The 24,354-nt window shown below is 41.7% G+C and overlaps 1 protein-coding gene across 1 annotated transcript in view; it reads right to left on the bottom strand.

Annotated features, from left to right (window-relative positions):
• Positions 1–1,399: 1,399 nt before the first annotated feature.
• LOC118396512 (protein phosphatase 1H-like) overlaps positions 1,400–24,354 on the bottom strand; it is a 61,081-nt gene continuing 38,126 nt past the window's right edge. Inside the window, exons 7-10 of the mRNA XM_035790767.2 lie at positions 17,159–17,222; positions 15,066–15,173; positions 4,904–5,055; positions 1,400–4,408 (exon numbers count right to left, since the gene is read on the bottom strand). Coding sequence (XP_035646660.1) covers positions 4,261–4,408; positions 4,904–5,055; positions 15,066–15,173; positions 17,159–17,222 — 472 coding nt within the window. The 3' untranslated portion in view covers positions 1,400–4,260. The remainder of the gene's footprint in view (positions 4,409–4,903; positions 5,056–15,065; positions 15,174–17,158; positions 17,223–24,354) is intronic.

Genomic DNA, 24,354 nt, shown 5'->3' with positions numbered 1-24,354 from the left:
CTTTAGAGCGTCAGTGTCATCAGAGGTCCTGCGTGGGATGGAATGCCTATTAATGTAGCTCCTGACTGGTCATCCTCCAGGAGACATTGTCAGCCCACTGTATTGAATAAAGAATATACATACTACATTGACTGAAGTGCATCAAGCATTTAAATAGATGCTAGTTCCATCCTCTGATCCAATAAAGGGTACAAGGTGGGAACCCAAGACACTGTACATCCTTCATACTGTATCTGAACAGAAATTGATTCAGGTCAATGCCATAAATGGTTAGTTTGCAGAGTATCGTTCAGCAAAGTGTAAGTACCAGACTGCATAATAACACAAGGATACAGGATAAAATACACTCTGTACAGAGAAAAGATTATGTTCGACATCCGGCATGAGAATCAGTCACATAGCTCCCTGAGTTGTTAACATCATTTCAAAACGACAACAAACAAAGAGAACAAGACTTTCATTCCAACATTCCGATGCATCTTTTGTGTTTCTCCCAAACACTTCCTAATACATGTATCTGATGTAACTCTAGCCTGTAAGGTCTGAATGTTAACTTGAGTGTGCCCACTTGTTGTAACTTGAACTTTTGATTAAATCAAGCATTTGTTTCAAGATAAAATGACACAACCATGTCTCAAGTAAATATTCTGCCCTCACAACATTCAGTAAACCATTTATACTTATGTTTTATTCATGTAATATATGACAGATATGAGAGTTTCCCCTAATACAGGGATGGGCAACTAGCAACCCTCCTTTTGAACGTCCTTTGATCAACAACAACAAAAAATGGGGGGGTTGGGGAACTTAGTCGGGGTCTCAACTTACTGTTGAGAGTTCAAATAGTAAAATACACATGGTGCAATTTAAGAAATCTTGTTGTGCATCAACAGTTTTTATCTTATGTCAGAGTCAGTGAATTAGCCAATGACAGCTAAATCATTTTTAATTGCTAAGTTAGCTGGCTGCTAAACTATATAAACTTATTGTGGTCGAATTAAAATCAATGGGCCCCGATTTACTTTGTTAAATCAGTCTCACTCAGTTATCATATTAAACACTGCAAACTGTGTAGAATTGCAGCAAACTTGCTTTAGAACAGCAACATTTTCTCTACACCCCATAGCAACATTTGTAGATTCTCAAAATGAACTCTAAACTTTTTTATTTTTTAAATCTCTGCTCTCAGGGGGAGGCACTAAAATGTTTTGTGTGTATGCGAGCGCAACTGTTGCCCCTCATGATGAGTTGCCCATCCTTGCCCTTATACAATGTTGAACAGAGCTAGACTAAGCCATACGAGTATGAAAACTAGTGACATGACATTATTTAAGTAAAGAATGGCACATGCACTGTACCTATGCAGTTTCATATTTCTAAAGTAAACAAGCACGCAACACAGGATGATGCAGACATGTATTTGACATATAGAAAAAATGCACAGGTGAAACAGGGACAAGGGATTGGATCTCTTGTTTAAAACAAACCAAAAGCAATGAGGTAGATTTTTCAGTAGTATGTATCAAATGTAGGGTTGCAAAGCTACCAGTAATTTACCAAAGTTACCACAATCTTCAGTAATTTTGATAATTCACAGACAATCTTTCACAATCTATCATAACTTTGGTAATTGATACTAGAAGTGTAAAAATATATATCATAGTATTCATTTATTTTAACTGTGTCCATATTGTCCACGGGTTTCTAGTAGATAGATCTTATGGTTCAAGAGAAAATAGCCTTATTAATGAAAAAATCGAATCTAATCAACAACATTTTTTTTCTCCAATTATAAACTGGGCAGTAGAGCCCTGAATGCTGACTGGCTGAAAGCTGTGGTATATCAGAAAGTATACCACGGGAATGATAAAATATTTATTTTTGGGAACCAATTTATAACAGCAATAAGGCCCGGCATTGCTTTGTGGTACAGTATATGGCTAAAATACCATGGCTAAGGGCTGTATCCAGACACTCTGCGCTGCATTGTGCTTAAGAACAGTCCTTAGCTGTGGTATATTGGCCATATACCACATCCCCTCGGGCCTTATTGCTTAACTATCCAATGGCATTGTTGAATACTTGTTTCTGATTGGCATTCTAGAGCATGCATCATTTCCCTATAAAGGCACGGTATATCAACACCGTAAAATTCAATGGCTATAGTTCACTCTTACATGTTTTGTTTGAGCTGCTTTTGAAAGCAAAAATTGAATTGAAAACATTGGCATTGTCGAATTCATGTTTCATAATAGCAAGCTAGGACTAATGGTTTGGTTAGCTAAACCAGCAAGTCTGTTTGGTTATCACGACAACTTGAACACATTTCTACCAGCATATTATCACATTTCTGGCAAATGTGTTAAAGTATAGCTATGGTATAAAATGGATAATCAACTCGGGGCTCTATGCGTTCTCTGGGAAACAATCAAACTCCGGGGAAGGTCAGTCGACTCCGCTATCGCATCTTGGAACACACCTTACACGTTGTTCATGTTTTGCATAGAACGCATAGCCCTTCGTTGATTATCCCTCAACTCTGCCAACTGACTTTTTTTCCACAACTGACACCAGTTGGAAGCCAATAAATACATAGTAATATAAATAAAAGGTTTGTAAAATATTTTATAAAAATAAAGATATTTAATGCTGAAACCCTCATTAAACACCAATGGTATTCTCTAAATGTATATTTAGGACAATGTTTTACAGCTTTCTCATTCTATACTTTATCGTCTTATTCAATTATTTCATATATTGTACATGTGATAGAGCCACACAGAGGGTCAGAGGTTATTACAGACCCCCGTGATAATCGAATGTACCCAAAATGGCCACTAAATGTCTTGTGATGGATAGGATAAAATCCTTGAAAGTTTCCAGTAATACACATGGCGTTTGCAACCCTAATCGAGTGAAGACGTGTCCCTTCATATCCTCTAAGTAAATTCAGATTCAGGAGTATAGCAGTAACAAAGAAAACACAACCCCATCAAAATGGAGAAAAGGTAAACAAATGAGAGATAAACAGTCACTGGCAATCAAACCAGTCTGACTTCATTCATTTTACACTTGGAGAGGAACACCCAAACCACAGTTCTGAAAGCTATAGTATGTTTGTGGTAGGATTGTACAGTCTAGGTCAGAAGAGTCAGTCATTTTGCTAGTCATATATTTTTTAAACGATTTCCTAGCTGTCAAAATGTGGTTAAAAAAATTGGCCTCTACCCATCGTTTTTGGAATTTGATGCTCCCTGACTGTCTAGCTTTCATTTAGGTCATTATTAGTAAGTTAAACACAGTCAAGAAACTGTATACAATGTAGATCCATTATCATTCTAAACATAAAACAGATTTTTACTAAAACCACCCTCAGGCCAGATTGTATGTTGACACCCCTAATCTAGGTCAGTGACCTATGGTTGACCTTAGTCAGAAAAGACACACAGAACATCATAGAAACAAAACAGGTTCCATAACATACTGTACACACAACTCAAACAGGGTATAGAACTGAAATCTACATCTAAAATCCATTCATGTTTAAGCTTATTTACATGTTCATAATCAGTAATATATTAACAATATCTCATCTAAATAGGCTAAAAACCAACATCATAAAGCATTGCACTTCAAAAGACAGTCCCTTTGCCCTTATTTTAAAATTGTCCCATGTGATATCCAAAAGAGTAGGATCACCTTTGTGATAGCTATACCCTTCCATTGTAAAATACTTGGCTATGCAGAAACCATAGCCTACTGAATAGTTTCAAATACATGGCCCTCATAGGCCTTTGACTCCAGAATTGTCCATTTTTCATTTACAGCACAGAAACAAAAGAAGAAACTGAAGGTACTGTATATTGTAACATCCTGAGAATTTCCTTTCACAAGAGAGAAGCACAATCATGCTACCCTGTACTGTACAACAACCAGGTGCCATTTTGCTTCCCCAGGAAAACAATCCAGGTTTAAGCACTGTGTGAGCACCAGGGCAGTGATTTAAGGAAAGGGGGGTTAGGATAGATGGGAGAGGGGGAGCAGCCTGTCTAGAGTCCCATGGTGGGTGATTAGCTGGGCCTCAGCTAGGTCTGCCACTTGGGCGAGTGCCTAAAATTGCATCCTATACCCTATATAGTGCACTACTTTTTATGGACTTGGCTAAATGTAGTGCAGTGCACTATATAGGGAATAGGGTGCCATTTCGGACACAGCCTATGTCTTGAGTCCCATGGTGGGTGCTGGCGAGCTGGGCCTGGGCTAGGTCTGCCGATTGCCGTACATCAGAGGGATGATGTAGACAGATATGTCATCTCCAGAGCCCAGCCGGTCGTTGGCTATCCTCCAGCCTCGGTCCTTCAGAACCCCCCGCGCCCTCATGACCAGGTCCTGAGCTGCCATCGTGTACCTGGGGCACAATGGAAGAGACAAAGGACAGTATACTGAGACATAAAGCAGACAGCTAGTTGTGTTACTCTCCAGTGTGTGTACAAATTTCAAGAAAATAATGACATGACAACCTACCATTCAGAAAGTCTTTAAACTCTTCCACTAGCCACCTGTGGCGAACTTACTAATCCCCAAACTAAGAAAGACTTGAAGGGGCAGGACATTTCGGAAACAATTTGAATGTTTTTCCTGTTTTGATTACTTAAATCAACCACCATGCCATGGCATCCTCAAGAAAGGAATCTTTCCATTACTAGTCTCACAAGCTCTTCATCAACTTCAGAAAGTACTTATCCAAATGTTTAGAAAAGTGTGTAATTACGACAAGATAACAACATTCATCCTCTCCAAATAAGAGTGGGGTGAGTGGAAGTTCAGCCTTGTGACTACAACATTTATCTGTCTATCTGCTTGGGGGCAGCAGCTGTGCTACAGTAGAATGAGCGGAACATGCCTATGCTGGTCATCAGGGTCACAGTTGGCCAGGAAGCAGGTGACTGCCTCGGCAACCTCCTGGTTGGAGAGAACGTCCCACAGCCCGTCTGTCCCCATCACCAGGACGTCATCCGCCCCGTGTTCGTACTGAGTCAGAGGGTACACCTTGACCTGTAGATGGGCATAGAGGGAGGTAAATGGTTATGTTATTCCAGAGAGAAGATCACAGAGGCACATCCTGTCTGTAAATCATTTGTAACATGTCTCCACCACGATCAACTCAAAGTGTATTGGTCGAGTACACGGTACGTTACTAGCTCCTAACAAGGCAGTAAAATGTCACAGTACACAATATTAAAACGTATTCAAAAAAATTATCAAAATGTCAGAATAAATTCAATTAACAACCAAATAGCACTGCAACAGTAATCCAAATGCAACCTATACATATATACACAATTTACTAAGAATAATATGTACAGCAGTAGATAGTGGGTTATGAATCCAGTATAGAAATAAATATGCAGTGTGTACAAACAGTGTAACTAAAATGTAATGTACAGTAGTAGAAATATTAGAATGAGCAGTTGAAGAAGTCAGAATTTTACAGTACACCTCAGCCAAATACATTTCAACTCAGTTTTTCACAATTCCTGACAAATAATCCTAGTAAAAATTCTGTCTTATTTAAAAATATATATATTTAATTTCATCTTTATTTAACCAGGTAGGCTAGTTGAGAACAAGTTCTCATTTACAACTCCGACCTGGCCAAGATAAAGCAAAGCAGTGCGACACAAACAACAACACAGAGTTACACATGGTATAAACGAAGACTTTTATTTCTATTGTGTTATTGACTGTATATGTACAGTGTCTGCAAATGAGGTAAGATAAGGGAGGTAAGGCAATAAATAGGCCATAGTGGCGAAATATTGACAATTTAGCAATTAAACACTGGAGTGAAAGATGTGCAAGTAGAGATACTGGGGTGCAAAGGAGCAGAATAAATAAATAAAGTATGGGGATGAGGTTGTTGGGTGGGCTATTTACAGGTGCAGGTTAATAGGGGAGCTATGAGTCTCCAGCTTCAGTGATTTTTGTTCCAGTCATTCGTTCAAGTCATTGGCAGCAGAGAACTGGAAGGAAAGGCGGCCAAAGTAGGAATTGGCTTTGGGGCTGACCAGTTAAATATACCTGCTGGAGCACCTACTACGCTATGGTGACCAGTGAGCTGAGATAAGGTGGGGCTTTACCTAGCAAAGACAGGTCTAACTTAGGTCAGGTAGGATCACCACTTTATTTTAAGTATGTGAAATGTCAGAATAATAGTAGAGAGAATGATTTATTTCAGCTTTCATTTCTTTCATCACATTCCCAGTGGGTCAGAAGTTTACATACACTCAGTTAGTATTTGGTAGCATTGCCTTTAAATTTGTTTAACTTGGGTCAAACATTTTGGGTCGCCATCCACAATCTTCCCACAATAAGTTGGGTGAATTTTGGCCCATTCCTCCTGACAGAGCTGGTGTAACTGAGTCAGGTGTACATGCCTCCTTGCTCGCACACACTTTTTCAGTTCTGCCCACAAATGTTCTATTGGATTGGGGTCAGGGCTTTGTGATGGCCACTCCAATACCTTGACTTTGTTGTCCTTAAGCCATTTTGCCACAACTTTGGAAGTATGCTTGGGGTCATTGTCCATTTGGAAGACCCATTTGCAACTGATGTCTTCAGATGTTGCTTCAATATATCCACATAATTTTTTGCCCTCATGATGCCATCGAATTTGTGAAGTGCACCAGTCCCTCCTGCAGCAAAGCACTCCCCACAACATGATGCTGCCACCACCGTGCTTCACGGTTGGGATGATGTTCTTCAGCTTACAAGCCTCCACCTTTTTCCTCCAAACATAACAATGGTCATTATGGCCAAACAGTTATATTTTTGTTTCATCAGACCAGAGGACATTTCTCCAAAAAGTACGATCTTTATCTCCATGTGCAGTTGCAAATCGTAGTCTGGCTTTTTTTATGGCGGTATTGGAGCAGGAGCTTCTTCCTTGCTAAGCGGCCTTTCAAGTTATGTCGATATAGGACTCGTTTTACTGTGGATATAGATACTTTTGTACCTGTTTCCACCAGCATCTTCACAGGGGCATTTGCTGTTGTTCTGCGATTGATTTGCACTTTTCGCACCAAAGTACGTTCATCTGTAGGAGACAGAATGAGTCTCCTTCCAGGGCGGTATGACGGCTTTGTGGTTCCATGGTGTTTAAATTTGTGTACTATTATTTGTACAGATGAACATGGTACCTTCAAGCGTTTGGAAATTGCTCCCAAGGATGATCCAGACTTGTCGAGGTCTACACATTTTTTTCCTGAGGTCTTGGCTTATTTCTTTTGATTTTCCCATGATGTCAAGCAGAGGCACTGAGTTTGAAGGTAGGCCTTAAAATACATCCACAGGTACACCTCCAATTGACTCAAATGATGTCAGTTAGCCGATCAGAAGCTTCTAAAGCCATGACATCATTTTCTGGAATTTTCCAAGCTGTTTTAATGTAAACGTCTGACCCACTGGAATTGTGATACAGTGAAATATAAGTGAAATAATCTTTCTGTAAACAATTGTTGAATAATGACTTGTGTCATGCACACAGTAGATGTCCTAACTGACTTGCCAAAACTATAGTTTGTTAAAGAAGAAATTTGTGGAGTGGTTGAAAAACGAGTTTGAATGACTCCAACCTAAGTGTATGTAAACTTTGAAAACACATTTACTGGAAGAACTAACAGAATTTTGGTAAAATCTGTTTTTTTTGTGTGTCCACATTTTCCAAAAACTCTTAAATATCTGATTCAATGATGTCTGCAGAAAAAAAATGGGATGTCAGCTATGACATGGCACAACAACTGACACAACAACAGGCACAACAACTGACTACACACGGACTACTTAATGAGCTCTGCCCCCAAACAATACCAAATTTGGTTGGTCTGAACCATTCATAGACGTCTATGTTTCACAAGTTAGGACATCAAAGTACAGCACAGTAGAGTACAATATAGTGTACTCAACTCATGTGCTCTACTGTACAGTACTATACTTTACTGAACTATACTCTACTGCGCTGTCTAAACTTGTGAACCCAAATGTGGTTTGTCGCTACAATGATTTCCCATTGTAGCCATTTCAATTGCATGAATTTTGGGAAATTCCATTACAGATTTGGTAACGGAATTGAGTTTTAAAATCACTTAATAATTCATAAACCAAATTGATATTACTAAAAACATAACTGATTGATAGGTCTACCTTTACTTATTACTTCTGTGAACTTTCATTATTCTCCCTCATGAGGATGAGACATTTGAAAATAATCTTAAAGATATGCAGGTTTTTGGTAAAATAATTTCAAACATTAGTTGGCAGGAGTCTTCAACATTCTTCTGTTTTGATGCATTTCTAATACCTTAAGACTTTTTCTAGTAGATGTTTTCTAAAAACCCATTTTCCATCTGTTTGACCAGAAATCAAAGCCTTTGCTTCCTCCGAATCGTCAGGATGGAAAATGGTTGAAAAAAGTATATATGCCTTTATTTCTCACAAATATAGACTCTTAGCTTTCATTTGACACCCAATTTGAGATGCTTGAACTTCACTTTGGTGCTCATGGGTCCTTTTACATGGAAATGACCATATACATGGTTAGCCCAGAAAATCTTAAGTGTTATTACATACAGCCAGGAAGAACTATTGGATATCAGAGCGACGTCAACTTACCAGCACTACGACCAGGAATATGACTTTCCTGAAGCGGATCCTTTGTCCGAACCACACAGGGCATTTGAACTGATTCCAGAGGCTGACCAAAAACAACCCCGCCGGAGAAGAGGCAGACGGAGCGGTCATCTGGCCAGACTTCGGAGGCGAGCACACTACCCACTGCTTCCAAGTATATTACTCGCTAATACACAGTCTCCAGATAACAAGGTCAACAAAATTAAGGCAAGGGTTGCTTTCCAGCGAGACATCAGGGATTGTAGCATACTCTGTTTCATGGAAACATGGCTCTCTCTGGATATGCTGTCGGAGTCGGTAGACCTGGATTCTTTGTGCATCGCGCCGACAGGAATAAACAATAGGGCGGGGGTGTATGTTTCATGATTAATGTCTCATGGTGTAATTGTAACAACATACAGGGACTCAAGTCATTTTGTTCACCTGACCTAGAATTCCTCACAATCAAATGCCAACCATATTATCTCCCAAGGTAATTCTCCTCGGTTATTGTCACAACCGTGTTTATCCTCCCCTAAAGCCGATACCACGACGGCCCTCAAGGAACTTCACTGGACTTTATGCAATCTGGAAACTATATATCCTGAGGCTGCATTTATTGTAGCTGGGGATTTTAACAAAGCAAATTTGAGAACAAGGCTACCTCAATTCTACCAGCATACTGACTGTAGCACTCGTGCTATTAAAACACTGGATCACTGCTACTCTAACTTCCGCAATACATACAAGACACTCCCCCGCCCTCCTTTCGGAAAATCTGACCACGACTCCATTTTGCGCCTCCCTTACTATAGGCAGAAACTCAAACAGGATGTACCTGTGCTAAGGACAATTCAACGCAGGTCTGACCAATCGGAATTCACACTTAAAGATTATTTTGATCACACGGACTGGGACATGTTCCCGGGTAGCCTCAGAGATTAATATTGACATATACACTGATTCAGTGAGTGAGTTTATAAGGAAGTGTATTGGATCATTAAAATGTACCCTAACCAGAAACCATAGATAGATGGCATTAGTGCAAAACTGAAAGCGCGAACCACCGCATTTAGCCATGGAAAGGTGACTGGGAATATGGCAGAATAAAAACAGTGTAGTTATTCCCTCCGCAAGACAATCAAACAAGCAAAATGTCAGTATAGAGACAGAGTGGAGTCGCAATTCAACAGCTCAGACATGAGACGCATGCGGCAGGGTCTACAGACAATCACGGACTACAAAAAGAAAACCAACCACGTCACGGAACCTACGTCTTGCTTCCGGACAAACTAAACACCATCTTTGCATGCTTTGAGGATAATACAGTGCCACTGACGTGGCCCGCTACCAAGGACTGTGGGCTCTCCTTCTCCGTGGCAGACGTGAGTAAGACATTTAAACGTGTTAACCCTCGCAAGGCTGCCGGCCCAGACGGCATCTCTAGCCGTGTCCTCAGAGCATGCGCAGACCAGCTGGCTGGTGTGTTTACAGACATATTAAATCACTCCCTATCCCAGTATGCTGTCCTCACATGCTTCAAGTTGGCCACCAAAGGTAACTGAACTAAATGACTATCACCCCGTAGCACTCACTTCTGTCATCATGAAGTGCTTTGAGAGACTAGTCAAGGATCATATCATCTCTACCTAAACCTGTCACCCTAGACCCACTTCAATTTGCTTACCACCCCAGTATTGTAGATCCACAGATGATGCAGTCACCATCACACTGCCCTATCCCATCTGGACAAGAGGAATACCTTTGTAAAAATGCTGTTCATTGACTAAAGCTCAGCATTCAACACCATAGTACACACCAAGCTCATCATTAAGCTTGAGGCCCTGGGTCTCAACCCCGCCCTGTGCAATTGGATCATGGACATCCTGACGGGCAGCCCTCAGGTGGTGAAGGTAGGAAACAACACCTCCACTTCCTTGATCCTCAACACTGGGACCCCCCACAAGGGTGCATGCTCAGCCCCCTCCTGAACTCCCTTTTCGCCCATGACTGCCTGGCCATGCACGCCTCCAACTCAATCATCAAGTTTGCAGATGACACAACAGTAGTGGGCTTGATTACCAACAATGACAAGACAGCAATAAGATCTGCTAACCATGTGTATGTGATAGAGGTCGACCGATTAGGACCAAAAAAAAGCTGATACCGATTAAATCGAACCGATTTTTTAAAAATGTATTTGTAATAATGACAATTACAACAATACTGAGTGAACACTTATTTTAACTTAATATAATACATCAATAAAATAAATTTAGCCTCAAATAAATAATGAAACATGTTCAATTTGGTTTATATAATGCAAAAACAAAGTTGGAGAAGAAAGTAAAAGTGCAATATGTGCCATGTAAGAAAGCTAAAGTTTAAGTTCCTTGCTCAGAACATGAGAACATATGAAAGCTGGTGGTTCCTTTTAACATGAGTCTTCAATATTCCCAGGTAAGAAGTTTTAGGTTGTAGTTATAGGAATTATAGGACTATTCCCCTCTATACCATTTGTATTTCATTAACCTTTGATGATTGGATGTTCTTATAGACACTTTAGTATTGCCAGTGTAACAGTATAGCTTCCGTCCATCTCCTCACTCCTCCCTGGGCTCGAACCAGGAACACAACGACAACAGCCACCCTCGAAGCAGCGTTTTACCCATGCAGAGCAAGGGGAACAACCACTCAAAGTCTCAGAGCGAGTGACATTTGAAACGCTATTAGCGAGCACCCCGCTAACTAGCTAGCCATTTCACATCAGTTACACCAGCCTCATCTCGGGAGTTGATAGGCTTGAAGTCATAAACAGCGCAATGCTAGACGCACAACGAAGAGCTGCTGGCAAAAAGCACAAAAGTGCTGTTTGAATGAATGCTTATGAGCCTGCTGCTGCCTACCACCGCTCAGTCATATACTTGTATGCTCAGTCAGATTATATGCAATACAGGACATGCTAGATAATATCTAGTAATATCGTCAACCATGTGTAGTTAACTAGTGATTATGATTTATTGTTTTTTATAAGATATGTTTAAGGCTAGCTAGCAACTTACCTTGGCTTACTGCATTCGCATAACAGGCAGTCTCCTTGTGGAGTGCAACGCAAGAGAGGCAGGTGGTTACAGCGTTGGACTTGTTAACTGTAATGTTGCAAGAATGGATCCCCCGAGCTGACAAGGTGAAAGTCTGTCGTTCAGCCCCTGAACGTGGCAGTTAACCCACCGTTCCCAGGCCGTAATTGAAAATAAGAATGTGTTCTTAACGGACTTGCCAAGTTAAATAAAGATTAAATAAAGGGTGTAAAAAATTTAAAAAAATTGGTGTCCAAAAATACCGATTTCCGATTGTTATGAAAACTTGAAATCGGCCCTAATTAATCGACCATTCCGAATAAATCGGTCGACCTCTAGTATGTGACCAATAAAATGTGATTTGATTTGGTATAATAAAATGGCATCCTGCTGCATGTCACACTCCGAGAGCACCAACTGGCTTTGGTATGAGGACAAAGTGCCATGGTTTTGATGTATTGTTGTTTCCATGTGCTGGTAGAGGGAGTACTGTAATGGCAATGAACATTGGCATTTTGCTATGTTGTTACTCCATAAGAGGCACGTCCTTCACCTCACAAATACAATACCAGTCAGTCAATGAACAAAAACAGCATGATGACATTTTTGTAAAAGTGGTTGTGAAAGAATCAAAGACTTATCATTAATGTATCATCGGTCATCCGTGACATGTTGTTGACCTTATGATCACAATTCAAAAAGCTATCAGCAGAAAAATAATGCCTCTGTCTGACTGGAATAACAACCAGTGGGAGAAACAATAGAGAGTCTATTTCACAATATACAAGAGACTCCGAAATTGAGATGCCTTACTGTAAAACAATGATGACACTCCCACTAACCGCGTCTTACTTCTGACCTACAAGCACCACTGTTTGAAAATATGATCAACAGGAAATGCCTTGAACTTGGGTTCACTGAGTCTGAAACTGTAGAAACCACTGATGACCGGATTCCATAGCAATTCAAGACCTCCATCGTATATACAGTGCATTCTGAATATTCAGAGCCCTTTACTTTTTCCACATTATTCTAAAATTGATTCAATCGTCCCCCCCATCATCAATCTACACCAATAACCCATATGGACAAAGCAAAAACAGGTTTAGAAATTTTAGCAAATGTATAAAAAATATATATATAAAAAAAACTGAAATATCACATTTATGTAAGTATTCAGACCCTTTACTCAGTACTTTGTTGAAACACCTTTTGCAGCGATTACAGCCTTAAGTCTTCTTTGGGTATGATGCTACAAGCTTGGCACACCTGTATATGGGGAGTTTCTCTCATTATTCTTTGCAGATCCTCTCAAGCTCTGTCATATTGGATGGGGAGCATCGCTGCACAGCTATTTTCAGGTATACCCAGAGATGTTTGATCCGGTTCAAGTCCGGGCTCTGGCTAGGCCACTCAAGGACATTCAGAGACATGTCCCGAAACCATTCCTGCATTGTCTTGGATGTGTGACTAGGGTTGTTGTCCTGTTGGAAGGTGAACCTTCGCCCCAGTCTGAGGTCCTGAGCAGGTTTTCATCAAGGATCTCTCTGTAATTTTCTCGGTTCATCTTTCCCCTACATGCTAACTAGTCTCCCAGTCCCTGCTGCTTAAAAACATCCCCACAGCATGATGATGCCACCAACATGCTTCACCATAGTGATGGTGCCAGGTTTCCTCCAGACGTGACGCTAGGCATTCAGGCTAAATAATTAAATCTTGGTTTCATCAGACCAGATAATCTTCTCATGGTCTGAGAGTCTTTAAGTGCATTTTGGCAAATTCCAAGCGGGCTAAAATGTGCCTCTTACTGAGGAGTGGCTTCCGTCTGGCCAATCTACCATAAAGGCCTGATTGGTGGAGTGCTACAGAGATGGTTGTCCTTGTGAAAGTTTCTCCCATCGCCACAGAGGAACTCTGGAGCTCTGTCAGAGTGACCATCAGGTTCTTGGTCACTTCACTTCACTGACCAAGACCCTTCTCCCACGATTGCCAAACTGAGGCAGCCAGCTCTAGGAAGAATTTTGGTGGTTCCAAAGAATGATGGAGGCCACTATGTTCTTGGGGACCTTCAATGCTGAAGAAATGTTTTGGTACCCTTCCCCAGAACTGTGCCTCAACACAATCCTGTCTTGGAGCTCTACGGACAATTCCTTCAACCTCATGGCTTGGTTTCTGCTCTGACATTCACTGTCAACCTTATATAGACAGGTGTGTGTCTTTCCAAATCACATCCAAACAAACACAAAAAGGTGGACTCCAATCAAGTTGTATAAACATCTCAAGGATGATCAATGGAAACAAGATGCACCTGAGCTCAATTGAGTCTCATAGCAAAGGATCTGAATACTCAAATAAGGTATTTCTGTTTGATATGTTTTCACTTTGTCATTATGGGGTGTTTTTTTAGAATAAGGGTGTAACCGAACATAATGTGGAAAATGGAAAGGGTCTGAATACTTTCCGAATGCTCTGTACATACTGTCTGCACATGTATTTACAGTCGCTTTAAAGTTTAGAGCAACAGCAAGGGAAGATAGACAGCAAGGATAGAGGTTCAAAACAAGAACTCTTCAAAAAAAGCACATTGTCTGAACCATGACTGAACTCAAGAGGGCTTTGAAATAAAAGATCAAGAGAGTATTGAGAGCTTGTGACTATCAGGAGTCAGGAGAAAATTGTTCAGTGGAGGGTTGGTTGGGAGCTGAAAACTCCTTTTAGGACGATGAGTTGAAATATTTGTATGTCATACGTCAATGTTGGTATGTCACTAACTTCAATGCAGACAAGATAATGGTTGTATGGAATGATGGACACTGATCAAAAGTAGTGCACTATATAGGGCAGGGTTGCACAACTGGCCAGTTGGTGGTTTTATTTGGCCCAAAAAAATTGTGGAATTTTAATTGTTGCCGTTAAGAAACTGTAAAAAAATAAATAAAAAAAATCAGCTCAAAGTTATTTTAATTTAAGAAATCTGTTCCCAAGTTCTCCCATGCATAAGAGAGACACACAACGTGACCTTATTTAAATGTAAGCAAGGTTTGAAATGATTATGTTTTAGTCAAACTGTTTGGGCTTCTTGTGGTCAATTTGGAGTCTACAAATGATTTGTAATTATGTTCCGGCCCCCCGACCAGCTGGCTGAATCTAGTTTATGATCCCTGATATAGAATAGGGTGCCCTTTGGAACACAAACACAGTTTCCTGTCATTTGATCATGACCTTGGTCAATAAGGTCTGATGCACTGTTATGGCAGTATTACACTCTCCAGGTTATTGATAGACAGGAAATAGAGAATAAGTAGTACCGTACTCTACCTCTGGGCAGCAGGACAAAAAGGGCTTGATGTAGATGTTGGAGTCATGCACTTTGAGCTCGTGGTCTCCCAGGCCCCTGGTGACCCCGATGGTAGCCAACACACGTGCCTGTGGAGGGATGAGACCATCAAAGAGAGGAACTATAAACATTACCTCCCTCTGACCCTATGATCCTCAATCCTCGACTCTGTTTTGGCAACAAGTATTATTTCAAACCAATGTTTGGGTTAATTTGATCCATTGAAGTCCTTTGATGTGTGTGGACCTCAGGGTCAGAGTCAATTCTACTAGTTTTTCAATTCTGTCTGTCAACTTCACGGGGAGAGGGAATTTAAATTCAAACCATGAATTGAAAGAATCCTCTTTGAAAAAAATCTCCCTATTAAATACATGGAATGCATTTCAATTCACTGCTAGAATCGACTGAGTTGAAATTCTATTTACCCTGGCCCAAATTAACACTACTCTCCTCTGTCATTTAGGGATATTTTTTAACTGGACCAATGATGGCCTCATGACTTTAATAATGATGACCCCCAATGATATCTCCCTGGAGACTGCTCTATGCTACAAGATACAGGACTACAAATATTATCTTCATAAACACACACACACACCCTAGATGTTAGAGAGGCGAGTCAGCAACCGGAAGGTTGCCAGTTCGAATCCCGGGAAGTGAGCTGACAACCAGAGGGTTGCTGGTATCTAATCCTAGATGCCATTGCCTGCTATTGTGCCCATAGCAAGGTACTTAACCCCCCAACAACAGCTCCCTGGGCACTCAGCCCTCCGCACCCCTCCAAAAAAACTATATGTGTGTGTTTAGGAGAGGTTGGGTTAAAATTGGAAGTAAAATTACAGTTGGACCTTGGGTGCAATTGACCAATAAAGTGATTTTAATCTTAACACACAAAAACACCATTTAAAAAAATAAAAGGCAAATAAACACAAGCACCACTGCATAATCCAAGTTGCCACCTCAAATGCAATGGAAGTGATTGTTCATTGTACAATGAAGTAAAGCACAACATCATGACATGTTCCGGTTCTGTGAAACCTTAATGATCTCTCTCCTCTCTACCTAGTCTGAGACACCAACGTCGTCTCCCTCATTTGTACACTGTGTGAAATTCCTTTTGATTCCTACTGTCTGCACATATCGCCTCTGCCTCTGAAAAAGGGCTAGCTGTTTGGGAGCTGGGGAGCAGTGCTAATTGTATAAGGAGCCATGTGAGGAGGAGAGAGAGAGAGAGGAAGGAGGGGACGAGAGAGGAGAGAGGAAAAGGAGAGAGAGGAGGGAAGACAGAGGGGGCGAAAGAGTATAAAGGGGGCGAGGGGAGAGAGGGGGGCGAGGAGGCAGTCGTACAGTCAGTTGGGCTGAACTGGGATCAGTATGCAGTGCAGATGCCGCAACAAGAGCGAGATGAGAGAGAGAGAGGAGGAGAAAAAGAGGAAGAGTCTAAGGGGTAAAGACAGAGATAAAGCTCTTCGGGCGGAGGAGAAACATCCTGGGATTAATTGTTGAGCGTAGGTACGGCCCGACAGGCTGTGCCGGGCTTTGAAGTGCGGTGGTGTTACTCCAGCACAACCCAATCCTCTCCCCTCCTATCACTCTATATCGCTCTCCCCCTCACTTCAAAGGAAGGACTCAGCTTGGCCGGCACTTGATGTCGTGGGCACAGCCGACTGTGATAGGAGGCTTACTGTGGTGTGGTAACAGACTGCACTTGGGTGACATCTGCCTGGTCCTCATCTAACGACACAGCCGACTACTGCCTGCATGTCAGATGAGTGGCAGAGGCCCTAATATGCAGGGTAGGATACGTTGATAACCAGACTTTGGCTTTGCATCTTAGGAACCACATTAACATGATATAGGCTAGCAATCTTATTGTGTGTTCAGTGACACTGTTATAAAAATGGTCTGGAATGCCACCACAGTGAGCCTTCCTGCAGACAAAGACTGCTCCTTCCTCCACAGCGTGACAGTGGGCTGACTAATGGTGCCTCAAACAAGGCCGTGGGAGTAGCCCCGTCAACAGGCTGGGTCCAGAGAGGCTGAGTCCGGGGCTAACGGGTGAGAGCAGTCTCACCTTCTTCCCTTCGCCATAGATTAGGGGAAACTTCAGGTCGTCGTCCTCAATGGTTTTATATGCCCTGCACAAGAGAGGAGAGAAGACAAATGTTTTTTTGGTTGTATGGCAGCCAGGCAGGGAGGCAGGCAGCGGTTTGCATGCAGTGTGCTACGGAGATACACCGCCTCATCGCCTCCCTCAGGGCCTGCAGCCTAGACGAGTGAGGAGACAGAGATAGGAAGAAAGGATCAGAGAGAAAAAAAACACACGCAGACAATGCAGAAAAGGAGCGATGGATAGATTACTTAGCATATTTTTCTAGTTGATCTTGTGAAAATATCCCCTTGTGACAAAATGGTAATTGCCAATGAATGTATGAGATGAGGTGTTACCGTTTGTTTGGTGTGTGTGTGTGTGTGTATATTTAGGGAGGGGTGATCTACCACCCTTGTATATTCCCCCATATTCCCATTCTGTGGGAGTCGATGAAGGTGCTACGGAAAGGTCCCAACATTCACATTTCATTTGAATCTGGGTATCTATAGTACATTAAATGTTAAAAAGTCCATACTGTCTCCAATGTACTAGTGAGTCATTAACACGACACTTACTTCCCATCATTTTTCAATGTAAACCTTCCACCTTCCTTGCTGAGCAGCAGTTATGACCATTTCGAAAATAACCACCCGATTGCCACAAATCACACACCGTTATACTGACTAAAATGATTCTGGGTTTCCTACTCTAAATTCACACCTGCGTGTTAATGTGAATGTTGGTAATGGACGCAGTCTCTCCATACCTCGTCAGATGTATTTCAGCTGTGCTGGTGTAGAGAGAAGAGGGTTAGACAAGACTAGAATGGTTTTTGGGTTACAGGTTCCACTCGGGGAGGGGAGACCATATGTTTCCACCCTGGGCCAGCAGGTCTCACACACTCAGCACTTTGTGCAGACTGCAGAGCAAGCGCTGAGGCCAGGTTATCCAATCATCCATTTGGCATTACATGAACTCCGCATGTAAGGCTGTGCACAGAAATGCTGTCATGTGCTTTAGCCCTTTAATCTATGGTCCTTTATGACTCTGCTGAACTATAAGTAGAATACAGAATAACTATTATAGTATCATACTGTAGTTAATTTCATTCAACATTTTACCTGAATAAAATACCTAATAATTAAAGAAAAACTGTGTAATTTTGAATTCTGTACAGTTAGCGTGGGAGAAGTGGAAAAAGTATTGTCTATTAATAAAGAGAAACTACATGGTATTGACAATTTAGATGGAAAACTACTGAGGATGGTAGTGGACTTTATTGCCACTCCTGTTTGTCATATCTTTAATCTGAGCCTTGAGAAAAGTGATTGTCCTCAGATCTGGTGGGAAGCTAAAGTTATCCTGTTACCCAAGAAAGGTAAAGTGCTCTTTACTGGTTCCAACAGCCGACCAATCAGTTTGCTGCCAGGTCTTAGCAAACAAAACAAAACATTTTTGGGACCAGATACAATGCTATTTCTCTGTGAACAAATTAAACAACATACTTTCAGCATGATTATAGAGAAGGGCACTTGACATGTGCTGCACTGACACAAATGACTGATGATTTGCTGAAACAAATTGATAAGAATATTGCGGGAGCTGTATTGTTAGACTTTAGTGCAGCATATGATGTTATTGATCTTCATCTGTTATTGGTAAAACGTACACTACCGTGCAAAAGTTTGGGGCCACTTAGAAATGTCCTTGTTTTTGAAAGAAAATCAATTTTTTGTCCATTAAAATAACATACAATTGATCAGAAATACAGTGTAGACATTTTTAATGTTGTAAATGACTATTGTAGCTGGAAACAGATCATTTTAAATGTAATATCTACTCAGATGTACAGAGGCCCATTATCAGTAACCATCACTCCGGTGTCCCAATGGCACATTGTGTTAGCCTTTTAGAATGATAAACTTGGATTAGCTAACTGATTAGAAAACCATTTTGCAATTATGTTAACACAGTTGAAACTGTTGTCCTGATTAAAGAAGCAATAAAACTGTACTTCTTTAGACTAGTTGAGTATCTGGAAAATTAGCATTTGTGGGTTCATTTAACAGGCTCAAAATGGCCAGAAACAAAGATATTTCTTCTGAAACTCAGTCCATTCTTGTTCTGAGAAATGAAGGCGTGAGAAATTGCCAAGAAACTTAAGATATCATACAACGCTGTGTACTACTCCCGTCACAGACCAGCGCAAACTGTCTCTAACCAGAATAGAAAGATGAGTGGGAGGCCTTGGGGGCACAACTGAGCAAGAGGACAGGTACATTAGCGTGTCTAGTTTGAGAAACAGACGCCTCACAAGTCCTCAACTGGCAGCTTCATTAAATAGTACCTGCAAAACACCAGTCTCAACGTCAACAATGAAAAGGCGACTCCGGGATGCTGGCCTTCTAGGCAAAGTTGCAAAGAAAAAGCCATATCTCAGACTGGCCAATAAAATGAAAAGATTAAGATGGGCAAAAGAACACAGACACTGGACAGAGGAAGATTGGAAAAAAGTGTTATGGACAAACAAATCTAAGTTTGAGGTGTTCGGATCACAAAGAAGAACATTCTTGAGGCGCAGAAAAATGAAAGATCCTGGAGGAATGATTGACGCCATCTGTCAAGCATGGAGGCGGCAATGTGATGGTCTGGGGGTGCTTTGGTGGTGGTAAAGTGGGAGTTTGTACAGGGTTAAAGGGATCTTGAAGAAGGAAGGCTATCACTCCATTTTGCAATGCCAGTCATACCCTGTGGACAGCGCTTAATTGGAGCCAATTTCCTCCTAGAACAGGACAATGACCCAAAGCATAGCTTTAAACTATGCAAGAACTATTTAGGGAAGAAGCAGTCAGCTGGTCTCAACCCTATTGAGCTGTTGTGGGAGCAGCTTGACCGTATGGTACATAAAAAATGCCCATCAAGCCAATCCAACTTGTGGAAGGTGCGTCAGGAAGCATGGGGTGAAATGTCTTCAGATTACCTCAACAAATTGACAACTAAAATGCCAAAGGTCTGCAAGGCTGTAATTGCGGCAAATTGAGTTTTCTTTGACGAAAGCAAAGTTTGAAGGACACAATTATTATTATTTCAATGAATAAATCATTATTTATAACCTTGTCAACATCTTGACTCTATTTTCTATTAATTTTGGAACTCATTTCATGTATGTTTTCATGGAAAACAAGTACATTTCTAAGTGACCCCAAACTCTTGAACGGTAGTGTGTGTTAAGGCTTTACATCCTCTCCCAACACCATGTGTTGAGAGTCATCTATCCAAAAGAGGGTTTTCTTTAATGGAAGCTTCTCTAATGTAAAGTGTACCAATCCTATCTATAGGCTAATCATGCTACCTACCTCTAAGGGGCCCCTGTGTTGAGGGTCAGCGTGGCGGATGTGTTGTTGCCTACCCTCACCACCTGGGGTTGTCACGTCAGGACATCCAGGATCCAGTTGCAGAGGGAGGTGTTCAGTCCCAGGTTCCTTAACTTAGTGATGAGCTTGGAGGACACTATGCTATAGTTCATGAACAAACATCCCCACATAGGTGTTCGCTTTGTCCAGGTGGGAAAGGGCAGTGTGGAGTGCAATAAACATTGCGTCATCTGTGGATCTGTTGGGGACGTTATGCGAATTGGAGTGGGTCCGAGATGATGGTGTTGATGTGAGCCGTGACCAGCCTTTCAAAGCATCTCATGGCTACAGATGTGAGTGCTACGCAGCGATAGACATTTAGGTGGTTACCTTGGCGTTCTGTGGCACAGGGACTATGGAGGTCTGCTTGAAACGTTACAGAATGGGGTCAGGGAGAGGTTGAAAATGACACCCAGTGAAGTTAGTGTTTAGAGCGAACTCCCCTCATCTCGGAGCTCGGTCTCGCTGGAGATAAAGCATCTGTGACAATGTGACATACACACAATCCTGTTCTAATATCTGCTCCCACTCACACCTCTGGGACCATCAGGAACAACACTTTAGTTGCTGCAAACAGCACCAGACATTCACAGGCTCATTTTCCTGACAAAGACCCAGTTTGGCTTCAAAACGTTGTCTGATTAACCCCCCCACCCGGAGCATATACCAGTGTGTGGATTTATTTTCTGTCTGTCATTGTTAGTTAAAGTAGACTATTTTATTCATAGGATTTTTTTTACAACCACAACAGTGTGGTGTGTGACTGAGGGAGGGGAGGAAAGGTGGTGGGTGTAGCTGCTTGTCTGTGTGCTAACTGCTCTGCTGATGATGAGAAATGGGCAGGAGTGCAGTGATCTAATATCTTATGAGCGGGCAGGAACACACTCAGTGCAGAGGTGTGAGAGAGACATTAGCTCTACGTGCTTAGAATCCTAACCACACACAATTTCTTACCTGGGCCACGCCAATCGCCGGTTGAAGGTGTTTTTTAGGACGCTAAAGGCGCGTTACGGGTACGGGGGTGGTAAGATAGAAAGGGGTGTTGTCCCTGATACTAGGTGTCTAACAGCTAGATCATCATGGTACTTTTTGGTAGTAAGTGAACAGGCATATATTACGATAAGTATAATTTAAACTTCTCATTATTGTAAGTGGTGAAATAAGTACAGCTAGTATTAATTCTAATGGCTTAGCAGATTAAAAAAAAAGACAAATCAGTCTTTACATGGCTAAAAGGGAAGGAATATAATGTATATTGTTGAATAATTACAGATGAAGTTGGATGGAAAAAGGACTGAACACATTAGAACTAGTGGATATATGTAGGCTTACAAATCCAGACTTTCCACTAGATGTTGTAACATTGCTGTGGGGACTTGTTTCCATTCAGTCACAAGAGCATTCGTGAGGCCGGCACTGATGTTGGGCGATTAGGCCTGGCTCGCAGTCGGAGTTCCAATTCATCCCAAAGGTGTTTGATGGGGTTGAAGTCAGGGCTCTGTGCAGGCCAGCTAAGTTCTTCCACACCGATCTCAACATACCATTTCTGTATGGACGTCGCTTTGTGCTCGGGGGCATTGTCATGCTAAAACAGGAAAGGGCCTTCCCCAAACTGTTGCCACAAAGTTGGAAGCACAGAAATGTCTACAATGTCATTGCTGTAGCGTTAAGATATCTGTTTTCTGTAAGTCTTCACGAGGTTTTCACACACTGTTGCTGGTATTTTGGCCCATTCCTCTTTGCAGATCTCCTCTAGAGCAGTGATGTTTTGGGGCTGTTGCTGGGCAACACAGACTTTCAACTCCCTCCAAAGATTTTCTATGGGATTGAGATCTGGAGACTGGCTAGGCCACTCCAGGACCTTGAAATGCTTCTTACAAAGCCACTCCTTCGTTGCCCGGGCGGTGTGTTTGGGATCATTGTCATGCTGAAAGGCCCAGCCACGTTTCATCTTCAAGGCCCTTGCTGATGGAAGGAGGTTTTCACTCAAAATCTCACGATACATGGCCCCATTCATTCTTTCCTTTACACGGAGCAGTCGTCCTGGTCCCTTTGCAGAAAAACAGCCCCAAAGCATGATGTTTCCACCCCCATGCTTCACAGTAGGTATGGTGTTCTTTGGATGCAACTCCGCATTCCTTGTCCTCCAAACACGACGAGTTGATGTTTTACCAAAAAGTTATATTTTGCTTTCATCTGACCATATGACATTCTCCCAATCTTCTTCTGGATCATCCAAATGCTCTCTAGCAAACTTCAGACGGGCCTGGACATGTACTGGCTTAACCTCTTGAACCTCTGTGGGCATTATTTCATTTTTGGATGAAAAACGTTCCCGTTTTAAACAAGATATTTTGTCACGAAAAGATGCTCGACTATGCATATAATTGACAGCTTTAGAAAGAAAACACTCTGATGTTTCCAAAACTGCAAAGATATTGTCTGTGAGTGCCACTGAACTAATGCTACAGGCGAAACCAAGATGAAATTTCATACAGGAAGTGAGCCAGATTTGAGGCGCTGTGTTCCAATGTCTCCTTATATGGCTGTGAATGCGCAAGGAGAGAGCCTACACGTTCTGTCGTTTCCCCAAGGTGTTTGCAGCATTGTGACGTATTGTAGGCATATCATTGGAAAATTGACCATAAGAGACTACATTTACCAGGTGTCCGCTCGGTGTCCTCCGTCGAAACTATTGCGTAATCTCCAGGTGCGTGCATGATATGTGAAAAACACCTTGAGGATGTATTCTAAACAACGTATGCCATGTTTCTGTCGATATTATGGAGTTAATTTGGAAAAAAGTTCACTGAATTTTCGGGGGGGTTTTCTCAGCCAAACGTGATGAACAAAACGGAGCGATTTCTCCTACACAAATAATCTTTTTGGAAAAACTGAACATTTGCTATCTAACTGAGAGTCTCCTCATTGAAAACATCCGAAGTTCTTCAAAGGTAAATAATTTTATTTTAATGCTTTTCTTGTTTTTGTGAAAATGTTGCCTGCTGAATGCTGGGCTTAATGCTATGCTAGCTATCAATACTCTTACACAAATGCTTGTGTAGCTATGGTTGAAAATATTTTTTTGAAAATCTGAGATGACAGTTTTGTTAACAAAAGGCTAAGCTTGTGAGCCAATATAGTTATTTCATTTCATTTGCGATTTTCATGAATAGTTAACGTTGCGTTATGGTAATGAGCTTGAGGCTATAATTACGCTCCCGGATACGGGATTGCTCGTCGCAACAGGTTAAGCAGGGGACACGTCTGGCACTGCAGGATTTGAGTCCCTGGCGGCGTAGTGTGTTACTGATGTTAGGCTTTGTTACTTTGATCCCAGCTCTTTGTAGGTCATTCACTAGGTCCCCCGTGTGGTTCTGGGATTTTTGCTCACCGTTCTTGTGATCATTTTGACCCCACGGGGTGAGATCTTGCGTGGAGCCCCAGATCGAGGGAGATTATCAGTGGTCTTGTATGTCTTCCATTTCCTAATAATTGCTCCCACAGTTGATTTCTTCAAACCAAGCTGCTTACCTATTGCAGATCCAGTCTTCCCAGCCTGGTGCAGATCTACAATTTGTTTCTGGTGTCCTTTGACAGCTCTTTGGTCTTGGCCATAGTGGAGTTTGGAGTGTGACTGTTTGAGGTTGTGGACAGGTGTCTTTTATACTGATAACAAGTTCAAACAGGTGCCATTAATACCGTAACGAGTGGAGGACAGAGGAGCCTCTTAAAGAAGAAGTTACAGGTCTGTGAGAGCCAAAA

Source organism: Oncorhynchus keta, chromosome 17 (assembly GCF_023373465.1).
Source record: "Oncorhynchus keta strain PuntledgeMale-10-30-2019 chromosome 17, Oket_V2, whole genome shotgun sequence".
In the NCBI taxonomy this organism is placed as follows: Eukaryota; Metazoa; Chordata; class Actinopteri; order Salmoniformes; family Salmonidae; genus Oncorhynchus; species Oncorhynchus keta.
This window is presented reverse-complemented; position numbering and strand designations above follow the sequence as displayed.